At 39.1% G+C, this 22462-nt stretch overlaps 2 protein-coding genes across 3 annotated transcripts; one reads left to right on the top strand and one right to left on the bottom strand.

Moving 5' to 3' along the window:
- Positions 1 to 7431: 7431 nt before the first annotated feature.
- LOC105048381 (hydroquinone glucosyltransferase-like) lies at positions 7432 to 9046 on the top strand. Its single transcript, XM_010927680.4, has one exon. It carries the CDS (start codon positions 7476 to 7478, stop codon positions 8874 to 8876), a length of 1401 nt encoding a protein of 466 aa, XP_010925982.2. The 5' UTR covers positions 7432 to 7475; the 3' UTR covers positions 8877 to 9046.
- Positions 9047 to 12202: 3156 nt separating this feature from the next.
- Positions 12203 to 15691, bottom strand: LOC105048220 (probable WRKY transcription factor 41). 2 transcript variants are annotated; one of them, XM_010927463.4, is made up of 3 exons: positions 14727 to 15691; positions 14493 to 14621; positions 12203 to 13070 (listed from the first exon to the last, which is right to left on the bottom strand). In XM_010927463.4, the coding sequence occupies exons 1-3, from the start codon at positions 15044 to 15046 to the stop codon at positions 12425 to 12427; spliced, it is 1095 nt and encodes a 364-aa protein (XP_010925765.1). In that variant the 5' UTR covers positions 15047 to 15691; the 3' UTR covers positions 12203 to 12424. The 2 variants fall into 2 exon arrangements, with proteins under 2 accessions (XP_010925765.1, XP_010925763.1); XM_010927461.4 differs by having other exon boundaries at positions 14712 to 15688.
- Positions 15692 to 22462: the final 6771 nt, after the last annotated feature.

Raw genomic sequence — 22462 nt, forward strand, 5'->3', positions numbered from 1 at the left:
TATTAACCAAATTTATCATCCACTTAGTAACATTTTTGATTTTATGGTATAAAGTTTGATTATCCGACTTATATCCATCTTTATATTTATACTTCTAGTACCTAATGGAATCCATTTCTATTTAAAGCAAATATAGATTAGAATTTTTATATTTGATTGATGTCTATATTTATATCTGTATTCGCTAAACAAAGCAAACATATTTATATCGATCCATATTTTGTCCACTATCAATTCTAAAAGTAGGCCAAGAATGCACCATTTATTAAAAATTTTATTTTAAAGTTTAAATTTTTTTTAAAAATATAATTTATTATAATGGACCTCACTGGTGGCATAATGATGAGAGAGATTACATCATGCCAACTGTCACATTTTTAGTTGCCATAAAATTTGTCAAGATTTTTTTTTTTTATGGCAAGGGAGGTTCAAAGACCAACCGGATTTATTGAAAATGGAGAAAAGAGTGACACATTTTGATCTTGAGCTTGAGTCTAAATTTTGGACTGAAATCAGGCTTGCAGTTGGGTTCAAACCCAGTCCGGACCTAGGTGGAGCCAATGGTAGGTTGGAGACCGACCCAAAAATAAAACGAGCTTAATTTCTAAATCCAAATCAGGTCTGATTTTATTCGGACCTAGCTTGAAGCACGACTTATAGTCGAGCCGGCCCAAAGTTCATCAGATCGGCCCGAGCCCATTTGTAGCCTTGTATCCATCATTCTTTTTATTTATTCTATATTAAATAATGGAGAGAATTATTTCCATCCATCTTTATATGTATCTCTTAATACATAAGATGATAGATGGAAGATTTATCCATCTTTGTTCTCATCCAATTTTTGTTCTTTATCCATTCTTACTCTAATCCATTCTTCATACCAATCAGAGGATAACTATTTTCCACTTAAAATTTGCCCCAATTCCATACCAGAGGTAGGGAAACAATGTTATTCTTGCACAAATAAGAACAATTTTTGTGGGGTTTCTTGGAGAAAGTTTAAATTTGAAGCAAATTGACGAAGGAAATCAGCTTTCTCCAAGATCATGGATCAACTTTGAGGGACCTACGTTCTACCCAAAAAAAAAACTTTGAGGGACCTACAACTCCAATTGGCAAGTAAAGCTTGATTAAGGATTGTAGATCTTTCACTCGAAGGCTACCTTTTTCTTGGTGAGAGAGACTCTTTTTCAATAAACTTTACACAAGATTTTTTTTGACAACCCAAGCAAGCGCTTCAAGAGAGAGATTTACCAAAAGAAGAGAAAGGGAGAGAGAGGGAGAGGGGGAGAGAGAGAGAGAGAGAGAGAGAGAGAGAGAGAGAGAGAGAGATTGTACCGGAATGGAAGGAAGACATTTTTTTTATTGATGTAAGACTTCCTTCATACAAAAGGCACTTAGCTTTCCAAGATGTGAGCTTGGATTTATTTTTTTCGAACCAATTTATAGTTTCAAAAGAGAAGCAATGAATTTGTGTCAAAAAATAAGGTTTGAGGAAAAGAGATTTTGAAAGTTTTGCAAAACGTGATCCAATGGTCTATACCACGCAAGAAGATGAACCATCTTTCACAAAGATACAACCCGCACCCCGAGGCGAAGGTTGGTTTAATTTTTGTTTGCTATTTAAGTTTTGCCCTGGGAAACTTGATTAGATGATATGTGTCTGTGACAAAATGGAAAGAGACTGAAACATGGCAGGTTATTGATTTTTGGATTACATCATACAATGGTTAATGACAGAAGTCTAGAGAACTTTCAAACGGACATTGGAGTAACCTGGGTGGTTAGATAAAACTAAACCAGGATTATTAAATCATAGTTCTAATTATAAACTAACCGTACTCAAGGTTCCCATCTCGAATGGTTTTAAGAGATGACTTCATCAATTTCCCCACCACGACAAGAGAAAATGGGGGTTGTTGGATCCGACGATGGATGTGGACATGTCGGCAAGCATACTAACCAGAACCAAAGACCAATCCATTCTGACTTGATGACTTTGGCATGTGCAATGCATGTGAGTTAAAAAAAAAAAAAAAACAACAACTGTCTCACGGTAATCATAGATTTTTCTATTATTTATATCACTTAATAATTAAACTCTTAGCCACTAATTTCTTTATTTTGGTATTTGTAGAACATCCTTATTTCTCTGGATCAAAAAAAAAAAAATGTGTTTGTTACGGAGTAAAAGTGCTTATAAAGAATATTAAATAAAAATCCGTTTTCTTTTAAAAATAGGGATTGTGTCGTTTGCATAAAAAGTTTTTTTGCACGAATTCACCATTGGATCGTGCAATGATGGCTTCAAGATCCATATAGATAGGTGAATGATAGAGTTTAGAGTACTTTAAGATCTATATAGAGTACAATCCGATCGTTGATGTCATAAAAAAAAATCAATCATTCTTTCATGTAAAAGATAAATATAAACCCTAACTCCATGCAAATACATTCATGGCCGCATGATCACTAATGCTTGATTAATTGATGAAAGATTCAACGGCTATAGCATGATCTCAACTAACATCTTTTGCATTGTATGTTACAAGATAAGATAGTGGCTTTTCCGTCTAAAGAAATCCATATTGCACTTGTTTCCTCAAAAAACGAAGCCAATATTGCACTTGAAGTCGACGCAACAAACAGTTTTGTTATATTCTAGTCCATTGTAGTTCAGCCATACGCACATCGCTTGCTTCCCACATAGCGAGAGACCTCAATCAAAACCAGTACAATCAGTGACCACACTCTTAAGCCCAGCCCGGCCCAAACAAAGCTGAATGTATGGACCAAACTGCACACCCGAGCCAATGGGCCCATAGGTTCCGAGCCCGGCCACAGCCCGTGTCCCATGAGGCAGGCCTAAATTCGCGCTCTGATGGTCTCGCAGATCCCGGCAACGCTAACTCCCATCTTACCATCGGAGAAGAGAAACAGTCTTCTGGCAATGGCAAGCCCGGATTAAGCCCCTTCCCTCGAACCGCAGTCACGTTTCAATTCCAAGTGCATGCCCAATAAGTGGGCTGGCCCAGGTTGGGATAGATGGGCCACCACCTCCTCCTAACACAACATATCATGCCATGAGCGTACATTCTTATTCGGCACGGTTTCCCCTTTTTTGGTAACAAAAAAATACGAGACGTAAAATTATAAAGAAATATATCATATAGCATACTATTGTCTGGTAATAGATTTTTATTTTTTTTTGTTGAAAAACAGAATAGGAAATATAACAGAGAGTGTAAAGCCACAAAACCAAAACAAAACACCCACAGAGCCCACCATACCCAGCAATTGACCCACCACAGATATAATTACAAGATTAAACATCAAACGCAGACCCTGCTTCTTATCCAAAATATATATATATATAGATGGTCCCCACATCGTATAGTCCCCACACTTGGCATCGGTGACAAAGAAGAGGGAGTTCAGCTGTTTCAAATAAAATTCTACCCACCAGTATGAGCCAAAGCAGAGGAAAAATTTGGAGACCTTGAAGCTAAACAGCAGAGGAAAAATTAACCATCCCCTGAGGTGTTTGAGACACTGAAGAAGAAATCCACACCCTTATATCTTATACATCTCTTGACAGGCCTCTTCTATTTGTCAGCTCTGACAATCGTCATTGATGATATGGATTATTTTTTTGGTTATTGTTGCAGCTACATCCTGTCCTTACATTTATGATCTTTTTATTTTAGAAATGTCTTAATTTATTTACTTTGATTTCATGATATCAAGATTTTCTGTCCTTCCATATTTGAATCCGACTAGATGAATTAATGCATTCTAATAACTTTTTCTATAAAACAAACTTTTCTTTTTGTCCATATGTTACCATATTCTATCCTTACATTTATCATCTTTTTATCTAATTTTTTTTATGCTAATATCAAGATATAGCCAGCAATTTGTTGAAATTACTTGAAGCATATTTGGTTAGATTGAGTTGGACTATGGAACGAGAATAGAAATAAATAACTTTTATTTTAGTTATTTGATTAGAGAGAATCTTATTTATACTACAATTTAAGAGAGAAATAGAAATACTCCAATTTTCAAAAGTTCAATTCATACTCTTCTCCATTATTCAAATCCTGTTTCTATTTTATTTTCAATTCTGATCATGGACTAAATGCTTCGGAGCATATGATTATTTTGATTCTTATTTTGATTTTGATTTCGATTCTAAACTAAACATATTCTTAATCGGGATGATAAAAATCTTACGATTTTCTCCAACATACATGCAGGTAGCACAAAAGCTGCTCTGCTAATTTACTGGATCTCGTGTCCCGTAGGGTAGATATTTCAATTGATCTACACTTATATAATTTATATTCCTCCTTTCAAATATAATTTTTTATGCTTGTCCCCTTTGCTTTCTAAGAACCTTCCTTGTTCTTATAATCCACAACGAACAAGGATAACCCAATCGACATGTACTTATGCATAACCCTTAGTCTTTTTGTTTGTTGAACTGATCGATGCTCTGTTTCCTTGCAATGTTTTAAAAATAAACGATAGAAAAGGAATAAGTCAAATATCAATTATACAAGAAACACAAACAAATGCTGACCAACTTTACCACTTACCTGGTTCAAGTTTTGTGGACCCAGGTTACTTCGATTGATACAAAGCTTTAAATCTCATGAAATAGATCCTGATTTCTCCGCAAAATGGGATACACTGTTGTTCCATTTATCCCAGCAACCATTTTGATTGGACATTCCTTTTTTTTTATTTTATTTTCTTTCCTTTTTTTATTTTTTTATTCTTTTTTTATTTTTCCTTTCATTCTTTTCTTCCATTTTCTTCTACTTTCCTTCTTTTCTTTTTTTTTTTTTCCACATTGATCAATTTCGGATAGGACAAAAATCGGATTGGATACTAATATATCCATATCCATATTTATTTTAATCAACAAATACAAATATAGATATGGATATTATTCGAATGTCAAAATTCATATCCATATTTATTTTAAATGAATATGGATACAATTCGGATACTGAAAATATGGATATAATGACGGATATGACTTATATAACAAAATTTTATGATTACATAGTAAAAATATTACTCAATAGATGATAAATATTTTAATAACATATTTATATGATTGTATATTTTTCTTAAAAATTAATAAGTATCATAAAAAATTATATAAGGTTATATATAGATATGGATATTTGGATATGGATCAGATAGTTGTTGTTGCTACTTCTTTGTTTTCTGTTTTTCTGATTTGAGCATCGGAGGATTCTCGTCAGAGCCACAACTTTCGATTTGGGATTTGTTTTGCAGGTCGCTCCAGCACCAGCATCTCCGCTTGAGGTTTCTAGGTTTCTGCATGAGCAGTGGATGCAAAAAAATGCCCAGCAGGAGTCGCCATCTTCGAAGATCTCCCAGTCTCCATCATCTTGGTCAGATCTTTCTCCAGATTGTCAACCGTCTCTTCCATCCACACTTAATCGGATCTTTTTCAGAGTATTTCTCGATGCTCATCTCCAGTGCCATCTCTGTCGGTGCCCCACCGATTGGGACTTCCTTTGGAGAACCTTGCGTCACAGCTTCCAATGGTTGGGCTGTGAGTTCGATGGTAGAAACAACATGTTCTTCTTCACTACTGTGGATCCCGTTTCAACAATCAGAACCACAACCTGCCTCCTACGAGTCAGAATTTGCTCAAGTCTCTTCACGTGCTGTAAATCTATCTTGCTTCAAGAAATCACGATGGACAATTAGTATAAAAAGATCTCAGGCTATCTGTACCTTCAAAGAGCAAATTTAAAGGAGAAAAAAAAATGAAAGGCCAACCTAAAATGATTAAAACCTTAAAGAGACCGTCGTTTGAGTGATCCCATCAGTTACGTCCGCCCGTATTAGTCGCATTAGGCTGACGTCACCCACCTTAAATGCAACAAAAGCAGGTGTGAAGGTAGAAGCACTTGGCATTGGATCTGAGATACTTTTGGAGTATTCCTTTCACCTGATCCTCAGACTTAAGAATAGGAAGGTAATGTTACGGTGATTACCGTGAGTACTTCGGATCAGCGTTATATCATAATACATGTCAAGCTCTCAGATCATTAATATGACTGCTGATTGCTGTATGAGCTGAGGAGTCCATCTCCGTGTTGAGCTGAGGTATCCTTAAGGTCTGATCTGTATATGAATTATTCAGTCGACTTATCTCTTCGACGTGCATGACAGCTGTCTATCCCGAATAAGATAAGATTTAGTGTAACCATCTTTCTTGATCTTGCGGGAGCGTTTAAGGGCTGAATTATCTTACCTAGTTGGGCATATCTAATGGTCTGGCAATTTCGGAATCGTGCAATCTCACAGTAAGCAACTTAGCTGTTCGACATTCTTCTATAAAAGCAATAAGAGCTCCGAGGATCAAGGTAAGTTCAATCAAATCTCTCTCAAAAAATTTGTTGCTGTTTCTTTGTTCTCTATTTTTCTGAAGAGGATCCTCCTCGAAGCCACAATCTCTGGTTTGAGACTTATTTTGCAGATTGTTCCAGTACCAGCATCTTCGCTCGAGATTTCTAGATGTCCGTTTTTCGATTCGGACCGATTTAAGCAACAGTTGTCTATCCATTTGCATATTCATTTTTCTTTGATGGATATAGATACGGATACGAATACTAATTGAATCTTCAAATTTTTATATGTATCCAGATTGATTTGGATATGAAAATAAATCTAATTTGATAATATTTATATTATTTTCACTCCTAATTTCAGGATTTAGCATCTATCTTGATTTCATGTTCTCACAAAGCAGCTGTTTTTGTTCCATGTTCTCACAAAAATAAGAACGAACAGCCGATGTAGCCCCCTTCCTGCGGGGATTTAAAAATTTGCTCAGTATGATGTGCTTTATACCAAATTCAGGGTTTACAGAATAGTATACCTGTGTACCGTATCCCCACCTTGTAATCATGTCCAGGCTTTGTAGACTATACTATATGGGAATGATTTCACCTCAACATCCTCCATAAACTTCCAAAATCGCATGCAAATGATCCCCAGGATTCTAAGTAATTTTTTTCTTTATTTATTCAAAGATACCTTAATTTATTTCATCTTGTCATCGTGCTATAAATGTCCCACGTCCTTCCTAACTTATATTCGAATGAATTGAAATATTTTTATAGTTTCTTTTATAGAAAAAAATCATACCTGTCGCAGCTATGTCAAGTCCTTACAATAATGATCTTTTACTAAATTTATTTATAAGCGATATCTTAGTTTGCTTTATTTTATTATCGTGGAATGTTCCAGAACCTTCCATCTATATCCGATTGGATAAATATATACGCAATGCACTTTAATATATTTTTTTCTTAGAAAAATAAAACCATTTCTATCTGCATATATAGGGAGGAGACGAGATGGATCCCAGCTGCCATCGTCGCTCCATCAACCCCAAGCTGGACCAGTTCCACTGCTACCCCATGGAAGACCGCAGGCCCCGTCACATAGCCCTCCTCTCTAGCCCTGGCATGGGCCACCTCATCCCCCTCGCTTCGTTCGCCCGCCATCTGGCTCGCCACCACCACTTCGCCATCACCCTCATCGCCCACCCCACGGACCACTCCGACTCCTCCGGTAACCGCTCCTTCGCGGACTCCCTCCCGGATGAAGTCAATGTTGTCTCCCTCCCCAACTTACCTCCCGACGCCTTTCCCGATACCAAGGCCGAAGCACGCGTCTTTCTCACTGTTAAAGCCAACCTCCCTCACCTCCGTTCTCTTTTGAGGTCTCTAGAGTCCACCGCCCCTCTCGCAGCTCTCGTCGTCGATCCTTTTTGCCTTGATGCCTTCGACATCGCCGCCGAGCTCGGCTTGCCGGTCTACTTCTTCTCCACCTCGTCGTGCATGATTCTCTCGTTTGCCTTCCACCTCCCCGCGCTGGACGCGTCGTTCGTAGGTGAGTACCGGGACCTCCCCGAACCGGTCCGGTTGCCTGGGTGCGTGCCGGTCCAGGGGAAGGATCTCATCGAGCCGATTCAGGACCGCGGAAAGGAGACGTACAAGTTGTTTTTGAACTCGACGAAACGACTTCCTGAAGCCAAGGGAGTTCTGACGAATAGCTTTGAGGATCTGGAGCCCGGGGCTGTGAAGGGTTTGAAGGATGGTGAAGGGATACCTCCGGTCTATCCGGTTGGCCCGTTGATCTGGACCGTACCGGATGAGGAGCACGAGTGTTTGCGGTGGCTGGACCGGCAGCCTCCTGGTTCGGTGGTGTACGTGTCGTTCGGGAGTGGGGGAACGCTCACGTTGGCCCAGACAAGGGAGTTGGCTTTAGGTCTGGAGATCAGCGGGCAGCGGTTCTTGTGGGTGGCGAAGAGCCCGCATGAGAGTGAGGCTAATGCGGCTTATTTAAGCGCCAGGAAGAACGAGAAAAACCCCTTGGACTTCTTGCCCGAGGGCTTCTTGGAGAGGACCAAGGACTTGGGCTTCATAGTCCCTTCATGGGTTCCTCAGGTACAAGTACTCGGCCATGCTTCTACTGGTGGTTTTCTGACACATTGCGGGTGGAACTCCACACTTGAGAGCATTGTGAAAGGAGTACCATTGATTGCGTGGCCTCTGTATGCAGAGCAAAAGATGAACGCAATCCAGCTTACCGAGGATGTGAAGGTGGCGCTGAGGCCCAAGGTTACCGAGAGCGGTTTGGTGGGGAGAGAAGAAATTTCAAGGGTAGTTAAGTGTCTAATGGAAGGTGAAGAAGGGAAGAGATTGCGGAAGAGGGCGAAGGAGCTTAGTGATGCGGCTGGTCGTGCTCTCGGCCCGGGCGGGTCTTCCATCAGGGCAATGGCGGATGTCGCCCGTGAATGGATGGACGGAAGTTAGTCATAATTGTTGAGCTGCTATTGCCAGTATCAGTACTTGTATAATATTTTTTAATCTTAACTTCGAAACAGTATCCATGTGGTCGACCTACCATAGAAAAAATAAGCACAATTTGACAATGAGCAAACAAACGAACTGTATGCTTGACTTTATTACTTAACCCACTGGTAGGGACCGAGGGCTATGGGCCGGCGACGTCTAACGACTTTTGGATAGCGAGGCTATGCTTATGCGACTCTTTTTCTTTTTCCTCTTTTTTTTTTTTTTTGGTGAGAATCACTGCGTGAATTAAGTTGCTCGTCATCCATGAAAGACACACGCCGCTCTAAATTGAATCTCTGATCATTTTATTTTATTGACAAGTAATTGGTTTCTACCAAAAAAAAAAAAAAAAGACAAGTAATTGGTAGCCTACAGCTCTCCGGAGTATTTAGATGGTTAATTTGCAGTTCTCATTTTGATTCCATGCCAACTAGTGAAAGCACGAGCCTGCTTTAAATCTCTCAGATAAGGTGCATAACCATCCTGATTTGCATTATGAATGTTCTGCTAAGATCATTGGTTTAAACGAGTTCCACTTATTAATCTATAAGCTACACCATTTATGCTAGATGCATAGAGTTGATTATAGGCTGAGCTTAGGTATAACAAGTGTGAAATTGTAAATAGATCTTGCACTAGAAATAAATATAATGTCCGCCCAAGATTTGTGGCCAATGATCAGCTATATGCACAAGAGATGGGCTATGTTACTTAAACCCTTTTTTGATTTTTTTTTTTTCAGTTTTTTGTGGAGAGGAAGGTGGTACAAAGAACCCTGGCCTACTTGGCTGAGGGCATTTTGTAAGGACCATGCATTTGGGCATTTAACAGATGGTGAAGAAGGGAAGGGATTGCGCAAGAGAGTGAAGGTTAGTGAAGCAGCTGCTTGTGCACGGTGAAAGGAAGACGGGGTGATAATTATTAATTCTTGAGCTGGTGTTGCAAGTTATGCTAGTTGTAATTTATTATTGAACCTTAGATTTGGTGTTGGTATTTTATTGTTGTAGTTTTAAGTGATGGTTATCTGGCAAGCTTACTCTAGGTAATTTAAGCACATGTTGACAATGAGCAAAAGAACAAGGTACGTTCTTGATTTTATAAAATTTAGTAACCAATAGGTTCTTTGGGCACGTTAGCTCAGCCATTTGTGAGGAGCCTCTGGAACACTATGTAAGATTCAGCTGAGTCTAAAAGAGGATGGCCCTCTATCTTTCACGAGCTTTGGACCTTTTAGAGACGTTGAAAATTCCAAGCTGAGACAAGATGAGCTGGAGAGCAAATGCTCGCAGCTGTATGTTGGGAGGTTTGGCGTGAAAGAAAACAAATTTTTCACTCAAAAAATCTCCGGTCTATGGTTTGCGATATTCTAAGTTCGGTGGGGATGACTTTGATCTGAGAAATCTGAAAATGACACTTGGCTTTGTGGAATCTGATGAAGCTCCTGTTACCCTCAACTTCAACAGGTTGATTCCGCTTTGTCAACCTTAGCCCTGGTTTCAATTGTTTTCTGCTCATCTGAATCCTTGCTAATCCCATTCCGAAAGAGGCTCTGTTCCTCGTGCCATGCTCTTGCTTTTTCATTTTTCTTTGCTGTTTTTGTTGTATTTAAATGTACCATGTAACATTGTTGTTGCTATCAAAATCCTGCACCCGAGATCGGAGGTGATCCTGACGACTGAGGTGATGAGGTTGAGCGAAGGCTGACTTCAAGGATCTGCAAAAAATACTGATCGGGATATTTTTCGACGAAGATCCTTGCACCCCTTTATTTAGAAGACTAATCAATTTTCGATTATTGAGCATGGATCAAGCTAGCGATGATTATTTTCATTCGGAGTGTGATTTGAATGCGGCGACATCCTTCCTTATTTGAGCTCTTTAAGAGCTGTGAGATTGATGGGCATTCTCAACTGGGGTTGCTGTCTTATATGCACCTTCTTAAGATCGGCTCTAGCCGACTTGACAGTATCTCGTCTGTGGCCGAGATACGAACCAAAACACCTTGGTTAGGATAGAGAACTTAGTACCTTTGTCAATGCCGAGATCCTAAATGTCATTTGCAAGATGTCTCCGTGAGCATGCTGATTGATCTTCGTATTGGCTATTCTTGATCTGACTGACATCGGTATATTATTCTCATCTTCCACCGAAGTCCGAACTATGATGATCTTTGGCCTTGACTGAGGACATGGTCAACCAAAGCGGAGGTGGTGGTCCATGACAATTGTAAATAAGTTATTGTAAACAATCCACTTGATAAAGGATAGATGGCATTCTTTCCTCCATTTTTATCAAATAAAAAAAAAAAAAAAAAGGCTCAGGCATTTGTAAATGGGGACTCATTCTTTACTTTAGTAGTTGTTCAAGATATTTAGTCAATAGTTCTTCTTGAAGTTGAAGAGGCTCGCAAGCTCTAGATCGTTTTGAGTTATTAATGTTTACTTTTCTAAAATCTATGAGTAATTAGATCGTCAGGACATGGGAGACTTATTACTCTCAGTGTCGTAACGGTAGTTGGCATGCGGTTGTTATTCTGATTCATTGCATTTTAGTGTGAACATGGAATTTCCTGAAGTCCTCTAGACTGGGTATGAGATCATCCCCAACAATAGGTCCATTGGCTTGAAGGAAAGCCATCCATGCCCAATCTAACCATCCATGTCTGATGCACAAGTAATCCGCACCGCCCTCATAGTGGGACTTGCAATGGCTAATTAGCCACTGTCTTCTCTGTTCGTCTCCTTTGTCTGAACTGGTGAATATCTAGTGCTTTAGTACCGTGTAATAAGTTAAAGTAATCCAAGGCTGATGGTAAGCCCTTAAGGTTTGAAGTGACGGCCTGCATTAGTAAAGGCTTGTAATAGCTCTCGTGGAGAGATGCCGGAAACCTTTTTCTCCTCTGTTGTTAACCTCTGTAGCGCATTCTTTCCCATTAAGATTGGCTCCGTGCCTCTCTTTTCATCATTATTATGTATGTATAAACTTTGGCTTTGGGATAAAACTTCTATAATGAGATCCATCATAAAAAAAATTATGATTGGATATGTTTCGAAAACGTCCATCAAAAAATAAATGACCACACGTATGTAAATATTAAAAAAAAAATTTAAAGATATTTGAACAGTTAAAAAAACATCATATAATTGTCTTTTTTTTATAGATGTCTAATACATGCACGTAGTAGACAATGACGGACCGATCATAAACTAATCATAATTTCTTCTATGATCGATCTGATTATAAAAATTTTTTCTTTTGCCATTGAAAACCCATATATAACGGCATTGAGCATAAAATAAAGTTTATTAATTTCAATAAATGAACAGTTAAGCAACGACAGAGGAACTCATAAGCAGACAAGAGAGTTACTGAAAGTTCTACCCGCATGACAAAATCAAACTTGACCCTGTCCTCCAGTAATTTTCCCTTCCTTGCATGCCTCCATCTTTTTTGGCAACGGGCTCATCTTGATACCCATTTCCGTGATTGGATTCTCCTTGCGTGATTTATCGGAAAAGGTTAGAATCATCAAATGGGAAATTTGGTTCAAAATCCATATGCGGTTCAAGCATGAAATCAATGTCAACCATAGGGAAATTGGTCACTGAAGCTGCAGCTGAGATTGTCCCTGTGAGGTCAGATTCCGAAGTATGCAGAGCTGCTCTGCCTCCATAGTTGTCCATCTCGCTTGGAACCGAGAAGTAGCTCGACTCAGAGGTTGTTGGTGAGAAAAAGTTAGGGGAGAAACTGCCCATGAAGTTATTCTCCAGTGTCGGAGGTGACGAAAAGATTTGATCCTCATGCTTCAAGCTGCCAATCGGTGTAGAAGGGAAAGAGAAGGAAGAAGAGGTAAGGTTTTGATCCTCCATGTCTAAGCCTTCAGTTTTCACCTTGAGGCCTGCTCGGAAGCTCAGGAGCAGCTGCCGATCATGTCGTGGATGTTGCTGATCATGATCAAGTGGAGGATTCTGTTGGTCTCGTTGCATGCCTGCTTCCGGGGCTGATGATGCCGAGTTCACCCGTGGCCTTTGCAGGCATATGTGTCTCCCCCAGTATGTGATGTCAAAGACGGCAGGGTCCGCGTCCGATCTCTGCACCAGTTTTTTTGCAGGACATCCTTGGGCATTGCGATGAGTGCACCGGTAGTAGCCTCTGCAAGAAATGTTTAATGATCTCTGATGAGAGAAGAGAGGAAGCCACAATATCTTTTACCCTTCTCTTTTTTTACCAAATTGCTAGAGGATAAACATCCACCACGGTAGTTACTTTGGTGGCTGGTAACTGGTAAGTGCTTCAATCTGATGAGAAAGTAGGCAACGAATGCCAAGTCCAATCAAGCATTAAAAGGATGCATCTCTGTCTAAAATTCGGGAATCTTTTTAGAATGGAGAGAAGACTGGAATCAGCTGCTCGATCAGGAAAGCAACCAGCATAGACTGATGTGTTTGCCTAACAAGTATTTGAATTGAAACTTTATTGCTTGATGTATCATTTTAGAAGCAAATTTAACAGATTCTTTTTCCCCCATTTTACTTGCATGATTCACTCCTTGACAGTAATGTTTTAGATAGTTTCTAAGCTAACTAAATCCTCGACTATGGGAGTGATGTTTTAGATAGTTTCTATCTATTGTCATTTGTAAAATTTTTTGAAAAAAGGGGACTACAATAATTTATTCATGGAAATTTTTATGTTTATATTCATAGAAATGAATGATTTCTCCCGCTGATTTCTCTGCCAAAGTAAGATCACAAAGCTGTTCAAGAAATACACTGTTTGTAGGTCAAAAAGCACTGTTCAAACATGGTCAAAATTACAATAAGCAAAAAATATCGGTCAAGTCAAGCAAGCAATTCAAATGAATTAGGGATAGGCTACCGACACTCGCCTACCAAAGACACAGGCCAAGAAGACCAGGAGAGGAAAATTTCAAGAAGAGTGCAGTTGCTAGGTAATAAAAAATATTGAAAAAAAACTAGAGGATAAGGTATCCAGTAACTATCAATTTAGTATTAGTCACACTGCCCAGACACCAAATACTAAGAAATTGATGCTTCTATATGTTGACCAACTTGATCTTCATGAGATGTCTATGGGCACACAAATTAAACCAGCTAGCCTCCAGCAAGACTCTTTCCATATCACAAAGGTGGCCTGAAAGATTAATCCGTATGAGAGGACTGATCAGCCTAGCGTTAATTGGATGGGCCAAGCTGATGGGCGTCTAAAGTTTGTTGTTATGCCCAACAAAATTAAAATGTTACATTAAGTACCTTCCAACATGGAATAGGAGTGAAAAGACTCGTCATCCTAGCATTGGGTGGGGCAAACCAGTGAGTATCTAAATTTTGTACTCATGCCCTCCAAAAAATGGAACATGAGCACCTTCCACATGGAACAGGAGTGCGCGCATTTAAGCTACTGTGGTGATATATATATATATATATATTTTTTTTTCCGCATCAAAAAGAAAAAAATATTTATCGTGGCCGGCTTTCTTGGCCAAAGGTATATATAGCAGGATAAGATAAGAAATTAAGCTCTGCCCTCGTCCGATAGCAGTAAGTTACTGACCTTGGGTACTTGGCTCCAAGGATGTCCTTCTGACCGTACTTCCTCCAGCTAAATCCATCATCTATCTGCCCTTCGGCGGTCGCGCCAGAGGAAATGCGCACTTGGCTAGTCCATTTGGGCAAACTCTTCCTGAAATTTGGTTATAAAATCTTGTTCACAAAAAGATTGCTTAATTTAAAGAAAGCTATGCATTTATGTCGAAGGTTTCTCAAGCTAAACCTGTCAAGCATGCACCTCTTCTTGGACATCCCCTTCTTCTCGTGTTCTTTGAAGGCTTTCTCAGAATTCTCGCTCCTCGGGCTCCTGCTGGCGGATCGTGGCGAGCCAGGGCTGGTGTTATTCGGGCAAGGAGGCTGCCGAGAGTTGTCGGCGGCTATCAATTTGGCCATGGTAATGGCTTTGTTGAAGGTGAATTGTATCTGTTGTGCCAGTGACTTGCTCAGTTCAGCAGAGGAAGGATCATCTAGTTGCGCTTGGAGCTGCCTATTTTGCTCTTCGCCTTGAGTTAGCACCTCGAGAAGCAAACTGATGTCCCAGCTGGTTCCCTTCTCCATTTGTTTACTTATAGAATAAGATGACGATTCTTAAAAATTGAGAATTGCCCAGAAAGGCAGATGAACAACGTTTAGGAGAATAGATTGGAAAAGAGAATCAGAGCATGGCGTTCGAGGTCGTTGTTGTTCCTGGAAGTAGAAGTAATTCTAGTGGAATTCTGGTGTTGCTGATGTATTTTGAGCCGAGGTAGTAGTAATGTTTCTGCTGGAGGAATTGCGAAGTGAACGTTGGGGTGGTGTCGAAGCTTAATAATGATGCTGGGAGCAAAACTTGGAACTGAGTGTATAAAACAAATGGAGGGGAAGCACAAGCGAGGTGGAGTTCGCTTTAGTAACCAACTATTTACGCAGAAGTCGGACGAGTTGGTTCAAAGAAGCTGTGATACGAGACTGATTGAAAGCAAGAGCTAGAAGTGCTTCCTTCTCCCTTGCTTCTTTCCGAACGGGCGCAAGAGATACCGAAAGGAAGGATGATGAGATAAACGAAGGGGATCGAGTGGTTTTTAAACCCGAAGGAGGAGAGGGATGGGGAGTCAGGATTTAAGGCTATGGTTTTGTGTCCGTACCAGAGAAAAAAGTTTGACTGAGAAAAGAGACTTTTCCATTGATATCACAAGAGCCATCTACCGGTCTTCGGTCATAAGGAATAGAGAGGGCCGAGTGCTGACCATTTCTTCTGTTCATTTCTAAGAGATGTCTGTCGTTAAAATAGGATGGTCAGAGAAGAAGAGGGGAAGAACTGACCAAGAATCTTCAAACCTGCTTCCGCGTTGAAGAGGTGTGCGTCACGAGGGCGAGGTGACGTCCACGTATGCTTTATTGCTTACGTTTTCGTGACCGAGAGCAGGAACCCGCACGTGAGGTACAGCGAAGCGTTTGCTTTAGCCAAGCGTTTCTCTTCATTGTATTACCGTGAGTGAACCCGCTGTGAGCACGGTGATCCAGCTGGATTCGCGCGAAAGAAGGATTCTCCTGCTCTCGAGCGAAAGGTACGACTCCGCCTCGAGTAGACCCGTTCAAATCCCACATGGCGTGTCCGAGCTCATAGTTTTTCAAACAGATCTGTTCCTACGATGGGTCGGATCGGACCAGAAATTAGTCAGCCCGTTAGACATGTTGGGCTCAGGTTCACGTCACTGTGGCTTGAGCTCGATTTCTCTTTTATCTTTTTGATTATAACTTATAATTAGAAGATCAGGCCCAGGCCCAGGCACGGCCCAACAAGGTCGCTAGCCCCAGGCCCTAAGCACAATTTAAAAAGAGATTTTGAGTCCCAACGTTGGATGAAACAACCGTCGAGGACTCCCCTTCCCCCATTGCCGCTGCCGCGACCTCCCCTTCCCCTTTCACCACCGCCACGGTCTCCTGGTTTGGTTTTTTGTTGTTTTTTATGTTTCTCTAATGCGAAGACCTTGCTCGTGGGAGCACAATAAGGGAATAAAAACAATGGGCAATTAGTTGCGGAGGATGCAACTCACATTGGGCCTCAACTTTAACAGTACGATCCCCCAAACAGGAATTGCACATGAAAAGGTAATCTCATCTTAATCTGTACCCTATCGATAATTAAGGGCAATTTTTAACTGTTTAATGCTTCTCTTTATTCTTTAGTCGATTGTTTGGGTCCTTCGTGAATGCAAAGTTAAATAGGGTCTTGGTCATGGGAATCTGCTGCATGTGGTCGTACCATGATTCTTGTTTAGAGACGAAGTCCATCAACACGAAAAAGAAAAAAAGTTGGTTGACAACAAGGAATTTAATTATTATGATCAAGATCCACGAATTATAAGCATGTTAATTTCCAGAAGTAAAAATCAATTACACAATTAAAGGAAAAAAAAAAAGTATTTCATCTCCTCGTAGTCTTGATTGATTAATTAAAAAAGGAGGAAGAATTCTTGGAGCACTTTGAGAAGCAAAATGAGAATCTACTCAACAATTCAAGTTTAAAACAAGGCCTCGGAACGATCACTACTGTCTAGGAGCAATAACAGGAGTCCGTAAAATAGTGTGCCTCATGTTAATTTTCTTGCCATTTCTGTCCTTCCATGCAGCCAACGCAAGACCAGGGACGACCACGAGACCACCCGGTTGTAGCTAAAACGTGTCGACCGACCAAGTGAGATATCGTCTAGGCCGCCACCATCACCTCCGAACAAAGAAACTTCACCAGGAGCTCAAGGTGACAAATTTACCCTTGCGGAAAATAATTTCATTAGAATGCTCTACGTAAGGTGGGCAGTCATGCCTCATTAGGCAAGTGGAACTTTCTCAGCACCTTTCAAAGTAGCGTGTTCTTCTAGCCCAGTTCACGACCTTTCAGAGCGCCCACCATGGAAAAGAATGGGAAATCTAGAAGGTCTCGCGATTGGATTGGCGGTATGTAGAACCACCACTAGAATATTGCTTGAATTCGAAATATCTTGGGAGAAAAGAAGTATTTTGAAGAGCAGGTCAGAGGTTGGGATCATCCCCCAATTGGTAATGCACCAGAGCATCATTGATGGTGTGGGACAAATATACATATATATTTGAGTGTTTGGGGGCGCTGGAATGAATAGCTGACAGTGAATAATAAAATTATACGAACATATCAAAAATTTTAAAAAAATAAAATTAAAGTATTGACTTACAAGATTGAAGGTATTGAAATCAGTTGATTGATAGCTGCAAATTGGTAAAAGAAACAAATAGATATTATACATTAAATTTGATAAAATTAAAATTTTATTGATTGAATTTTGAAACAACACTCAATCCTTCGTGATTAGAGGTTGTCCGTTTGGACGATTAAGACTATAATTTTATCCACATCATGTGAGATATTATGGCTCGATATGTGACGTATTATCCCTTTAGTACGATCCCTTCAATATAAGCTATAGTTTTTTTGACAACAATCCATGGGAACTAATAGAAGTTCGTATATGGACGGAGATATCATCCTCTTTATTTTTACCACAATCTCTTGAGAAATATGTCTATGAATGGAAGGTGCATTTCTCTTTATTTTTTTTACAACTAATGTATAGATAGAAGGAGTCTACAGTTATCCGGGTAGTCCTCTATCTAGGATGCTATTATAATGGTCAAAAGTTCATGATTTGGCACATGAGATATTGTCCGTTTTGATCAATGAGCCTTACAATTTTATTTTTTAAAAAATATTTTATATAGATAATATAATTTTTTTATATAAAATAAATTTTTTTTGACTCATAATTAATATGAGACTAATGATATCTTTTTTTTTCTACGTCACAATAATGATCATAATTTAATTATAATTTTCCAACTAATATAGTATATTTTCAGCACCTAGGAACGTCCGCGACCTCTCCGAACAGCAAAGTCCGCAAAATACCTATGTTTTTCACTTATTCCCAACAAAAGTATTGCAATTAATGAAATAGTGTGGCTACCTATTCTCATTTCAGTTGATTTAAATATTTATTATTAAGCATCAGCATCATTTATATATTAGCATGATAATTACATTCAAATAGCTATTTTTCGTGAATTGCTTAGGTTTTGCTTGAAATTAAATGGGCTAACTTGAGTTCAGCTTGTCTACATCCCGTTAAATTAAAAGAAATCTAATCCCTGTCAGCGGTTTGGTTTAAGATTTCAATACTGAACTAATTTAGAAGATGCCTAAGTCACGTACTCTAACAAGTAGTGCAAAGCAAATATATGGATAACCTACCCATAGGGAAACAGTATGATGCACTTTATTATTTATTATTTAAGAGATGCTTCCGTACCATCTATCTAGCGATTAAATCAAAGTCCATTTTTGTCATCATTATTTGCTGGATGCAGAATGACACAAGCATCTAGAGGTCCATTTATTTTTCCATCACATTTAGACTTCTGAGAGACGAACAAAGTCACATATTAGATCACATCTTACATAACATACTGGAGACTGGATCTAGCGATAAGCTCAGATATGCTCATGAATCCTGCAGATCCTTTTGTTCTCCGACTTTATAGAGTATACTCATATTAGAGTGGTGTGAGTATCCGCTTATACCATCAAAAAAAAAAATCAAGATCTATATACACCGTCAGATATTATACTACCACTCCAAGTGAAAAATTACAAGCTTCTATCGGAAGGCGAACATCTGGACTTCTCTAAGTCATTCCGCTGCGGTGTCGATCTGCTATATTTATTGAGAGATGAACAGTGTGATTGATTGAGTTACTTTTTATGTGACGGACCACTCGGGAGATTGAGTCGGAGACAAGATGATACGTGCCTGTCCGATTTATGAAAATTTTTATACCTTGATTTTATAGGGTGTTTTCACACCAAAATGCCGTGACTGTCCGCTTGTACCCAAAAGAACAAAACAGACTCTTTAAGAATTCCATAGATTTAGTTATGAGTTCTAACATATAATTGAGGGATAGCGATTTTTTATTCGCGTATTGTTTTATATTCGATAGAGCAGTTTTTAAACAAATCCGAGCTTAAGAAAAAGGGAACGACTTCTTGACTCCCTTTCCATCATTACAAAATAAAAGTGAACACCAAAAGAATCCAAGCTTACCCAAGTCCGCAGCCAGTCTGGCTCGCGGTCGTTGACTGGGCTGAACTTGGGCTTGAACTGTTAAGCTAAGCTCATCTCTGTTTGACGAGGCCTCGGGCACCACAATTGTCAGCCCAAGCAAATCTCTTGACTAGTTTTTGTCTCATGCGTGCATAGTGGGCTGAAAATTCTGGATATCGGATCTCTAAGCATTGTGTAATTGTTGGGAATCAGACTGATCAGCCTAATTACCACAAGTGATTCATACTTCAGTGCATAAAAAAGTTTTATCTTTATTCCATTAGGTTTTTTTACTTTACCCCGTCCACTATAGTACACCTGTCTTGATTCTATTTTAAAGGACTGGATTTCTTTATCTACCTTATTTGAATAATAAATAGTTTTTATAATTTTAGAAAGTAATCGGTCTCATTGACAATGAGAATTTTGTAATTTGAATACAAGAAAGTTTTACATGGAATGGAAATAGAGATGAGCCAATACCCCACCGTATCCTCTCTCTCTCTCTCCTATGCTCTATCTCCTTCCTCCCTCACCCTCTTCCATTTGCCTCTCTTCCCCATGCCTCCGCCACTCTCTCACGGCCATCTCCATTATATGCTAGTGTCCCTTGCTCTACAAGATTGACTGAGCGGCTTGTAGGGGATGTGGTTGTGGAAGCCCTCTTAATTTAGCATCCTCTTCTTTGCTACACCTTAACTTATTTTTTTTGATATTCTTAAAAAAAGTTCTAGAAAAAATATAGAGACATCACCTTAACTTTAGATGTGTCTTGAAGATATTCCCTTAACTTTAACAATTTTAAACCTACCCTTCAAGTTTCCAAATCATTCCAAACCGATCTTCCAACTCCCTTGCCAGTTGACATCATTAGCTTGCTATTACAAATGAATGAATACCCTCACCCTCTTCGGACATCTATAATATCTTTTGACTATGCAAAGGAATGAAGTTTGAAGTGCTTTCAGCAGGTGATCTTTAATTATGAGCTATATATTATAGATGCTTCGAAATCCATGCCAGTGGATGAATGAAGTTTGAAGTGCTTTAAGCTCTATGCAACCGATGATCTTTAACTTTGGGCCACATATTAAGAATGCTTTGAGATCTTTGTAGGAGGATGAATGTAGAAGGTTAGTGTCCTTTGAGATGTATGCAATAGGTGATCTAAAATTATGAGCCATATACTAAGGATATTTTAAGATCCTGGCAAATAAATAAATAAAGAAATTCAAAATGCTTTGTAATTTGTATGGTGGGTGATCCCTAACCATGCATCATATGTTAAGGATCTTTGAAAGCCATGTAAGCGAATGAATGAAGGGGTTCATACTGCTTTGAGCTCTACATTATGGATGATCCTTAACTATATACCATATACTAAAGATGCTTTGAGATATTTGCTGGTGGATGAATGAAGTGGTTAGGAGTGCTTTGCATCTTGTGTAGTTGATGATCCTTAACTATGTGCCATATACTAAGGATACTTTGAGATATATGTAGGTAGATAAATGAAGGGGTTTGGAGTGCTTTGAAATTTGCACGATGAGTGATCTTCAACTATGGATTATATGCTAATAAAGAGTGCTTTAAGATTTATACAGACGGATGAATGAAGAGGTTTCAGTGCTTTAAAATTTGTGTGATAGGTGATCTATGATTATGGACCATATATAGAGGGTGTTTTGATATTTGTTTTGCACAAAAGTTCCTTTAAGACACCACTATTTCAATACATATCAATGATATTTTTGTCTTGTAACAATTTTATGCCATCATGTACGTGATGATTAAGTGCCTCTAATCTGCTAATGGAGATGAATGGAAACGTCCTTTTGGAATGATTTGGAAATTGAAGTGCATGTCTGAAAACTTTTTAAAGTTGAAGGAGTATCTTTTGGACCAGTCCAAAGCCAAGAGGGTGCCATTATAATTTTTTTAAAGTTTTAAGTTTCAAGAGTTTGAGCTAAACTTGGACCAGAAAATTTGTCCCTGCCCCACTTCATTATGGCCATGGGCTGGAATGTGTAGCCTAGGGTGGGCTACCCCATCCACCGGCTGAACTCAGTCAAAATTGACGCTAGCTGTGGCCGATCATGATTTGGTCGATAGCATTAGAATATAAGCACTACCTAATGCTTTGGTTATGGCTGATGTTGATAGCATTGTACTCGATCTTATATACTTGAGCTAAAAATCTCAAATATGGTATCTATGGAAGCAAAATCCTGCAAACTTTCTAGGAAAGTAACACAAACGAACCAAAACCATTTTTTTGTGCACCAGGAACACAAACCTCAAATCATTAGCTTCTTCGACCCTTTCGGCTTTTGATTTTGCATTTTTGTTTATATGCATGGGCACATGTATGCCATTATAAAGTTTCATAGTTCTCTCTTCCACCACTATTTGAAAGTTCATCTAAAATTCTTTCGTCAGTCTCTAATTATTTTTTGGGAGCAAATTTTCTCATAATTTTTTTTCTTAAAAGTAGGGTAGGAATTTCACAACCTGGATTTAAAATGAGATCTCTCTTGTAGAGAGGGATGCCAAACTGTTCTTAACATAAGAAAAATCGGTTAAATTCATGAGGATGGTTGAACGTCAAGTTGCCAAGCTTGCAATATTTAGCTTGTGGAGCTCTTCCGCGCACCAACAAGCACCGTCAAACATTTTCCTTCTCTGAAATTTAATTCTAATTGGATTCCCCTTTGGTTTCTCCTCACCGCAGTTTTCTTTATTATTCTCAACCGTACGTAAATAACCCCTTCAGAAATTGACATCGACATGCTAACGCTCGCCGATATTTATACTCCCAAGTGCATCAAATAACAAACCATAGCTGTTTATCTCTCTT

The sequence above is a fragment of the Elaeis guineensis genome, chromosome 7 (genome assembly GCF_000442705.2).
Source record: "Elaeis guineensis isolate ETL-2024a chromosome 7, EG11, whole genome shotgun sequence".
NCBI lineage: Eukaryota > Viridiplantae > Streptophyta > Magnoliopsida > Arecales > Arecaceae > Elaeis > Elaeis guineensis.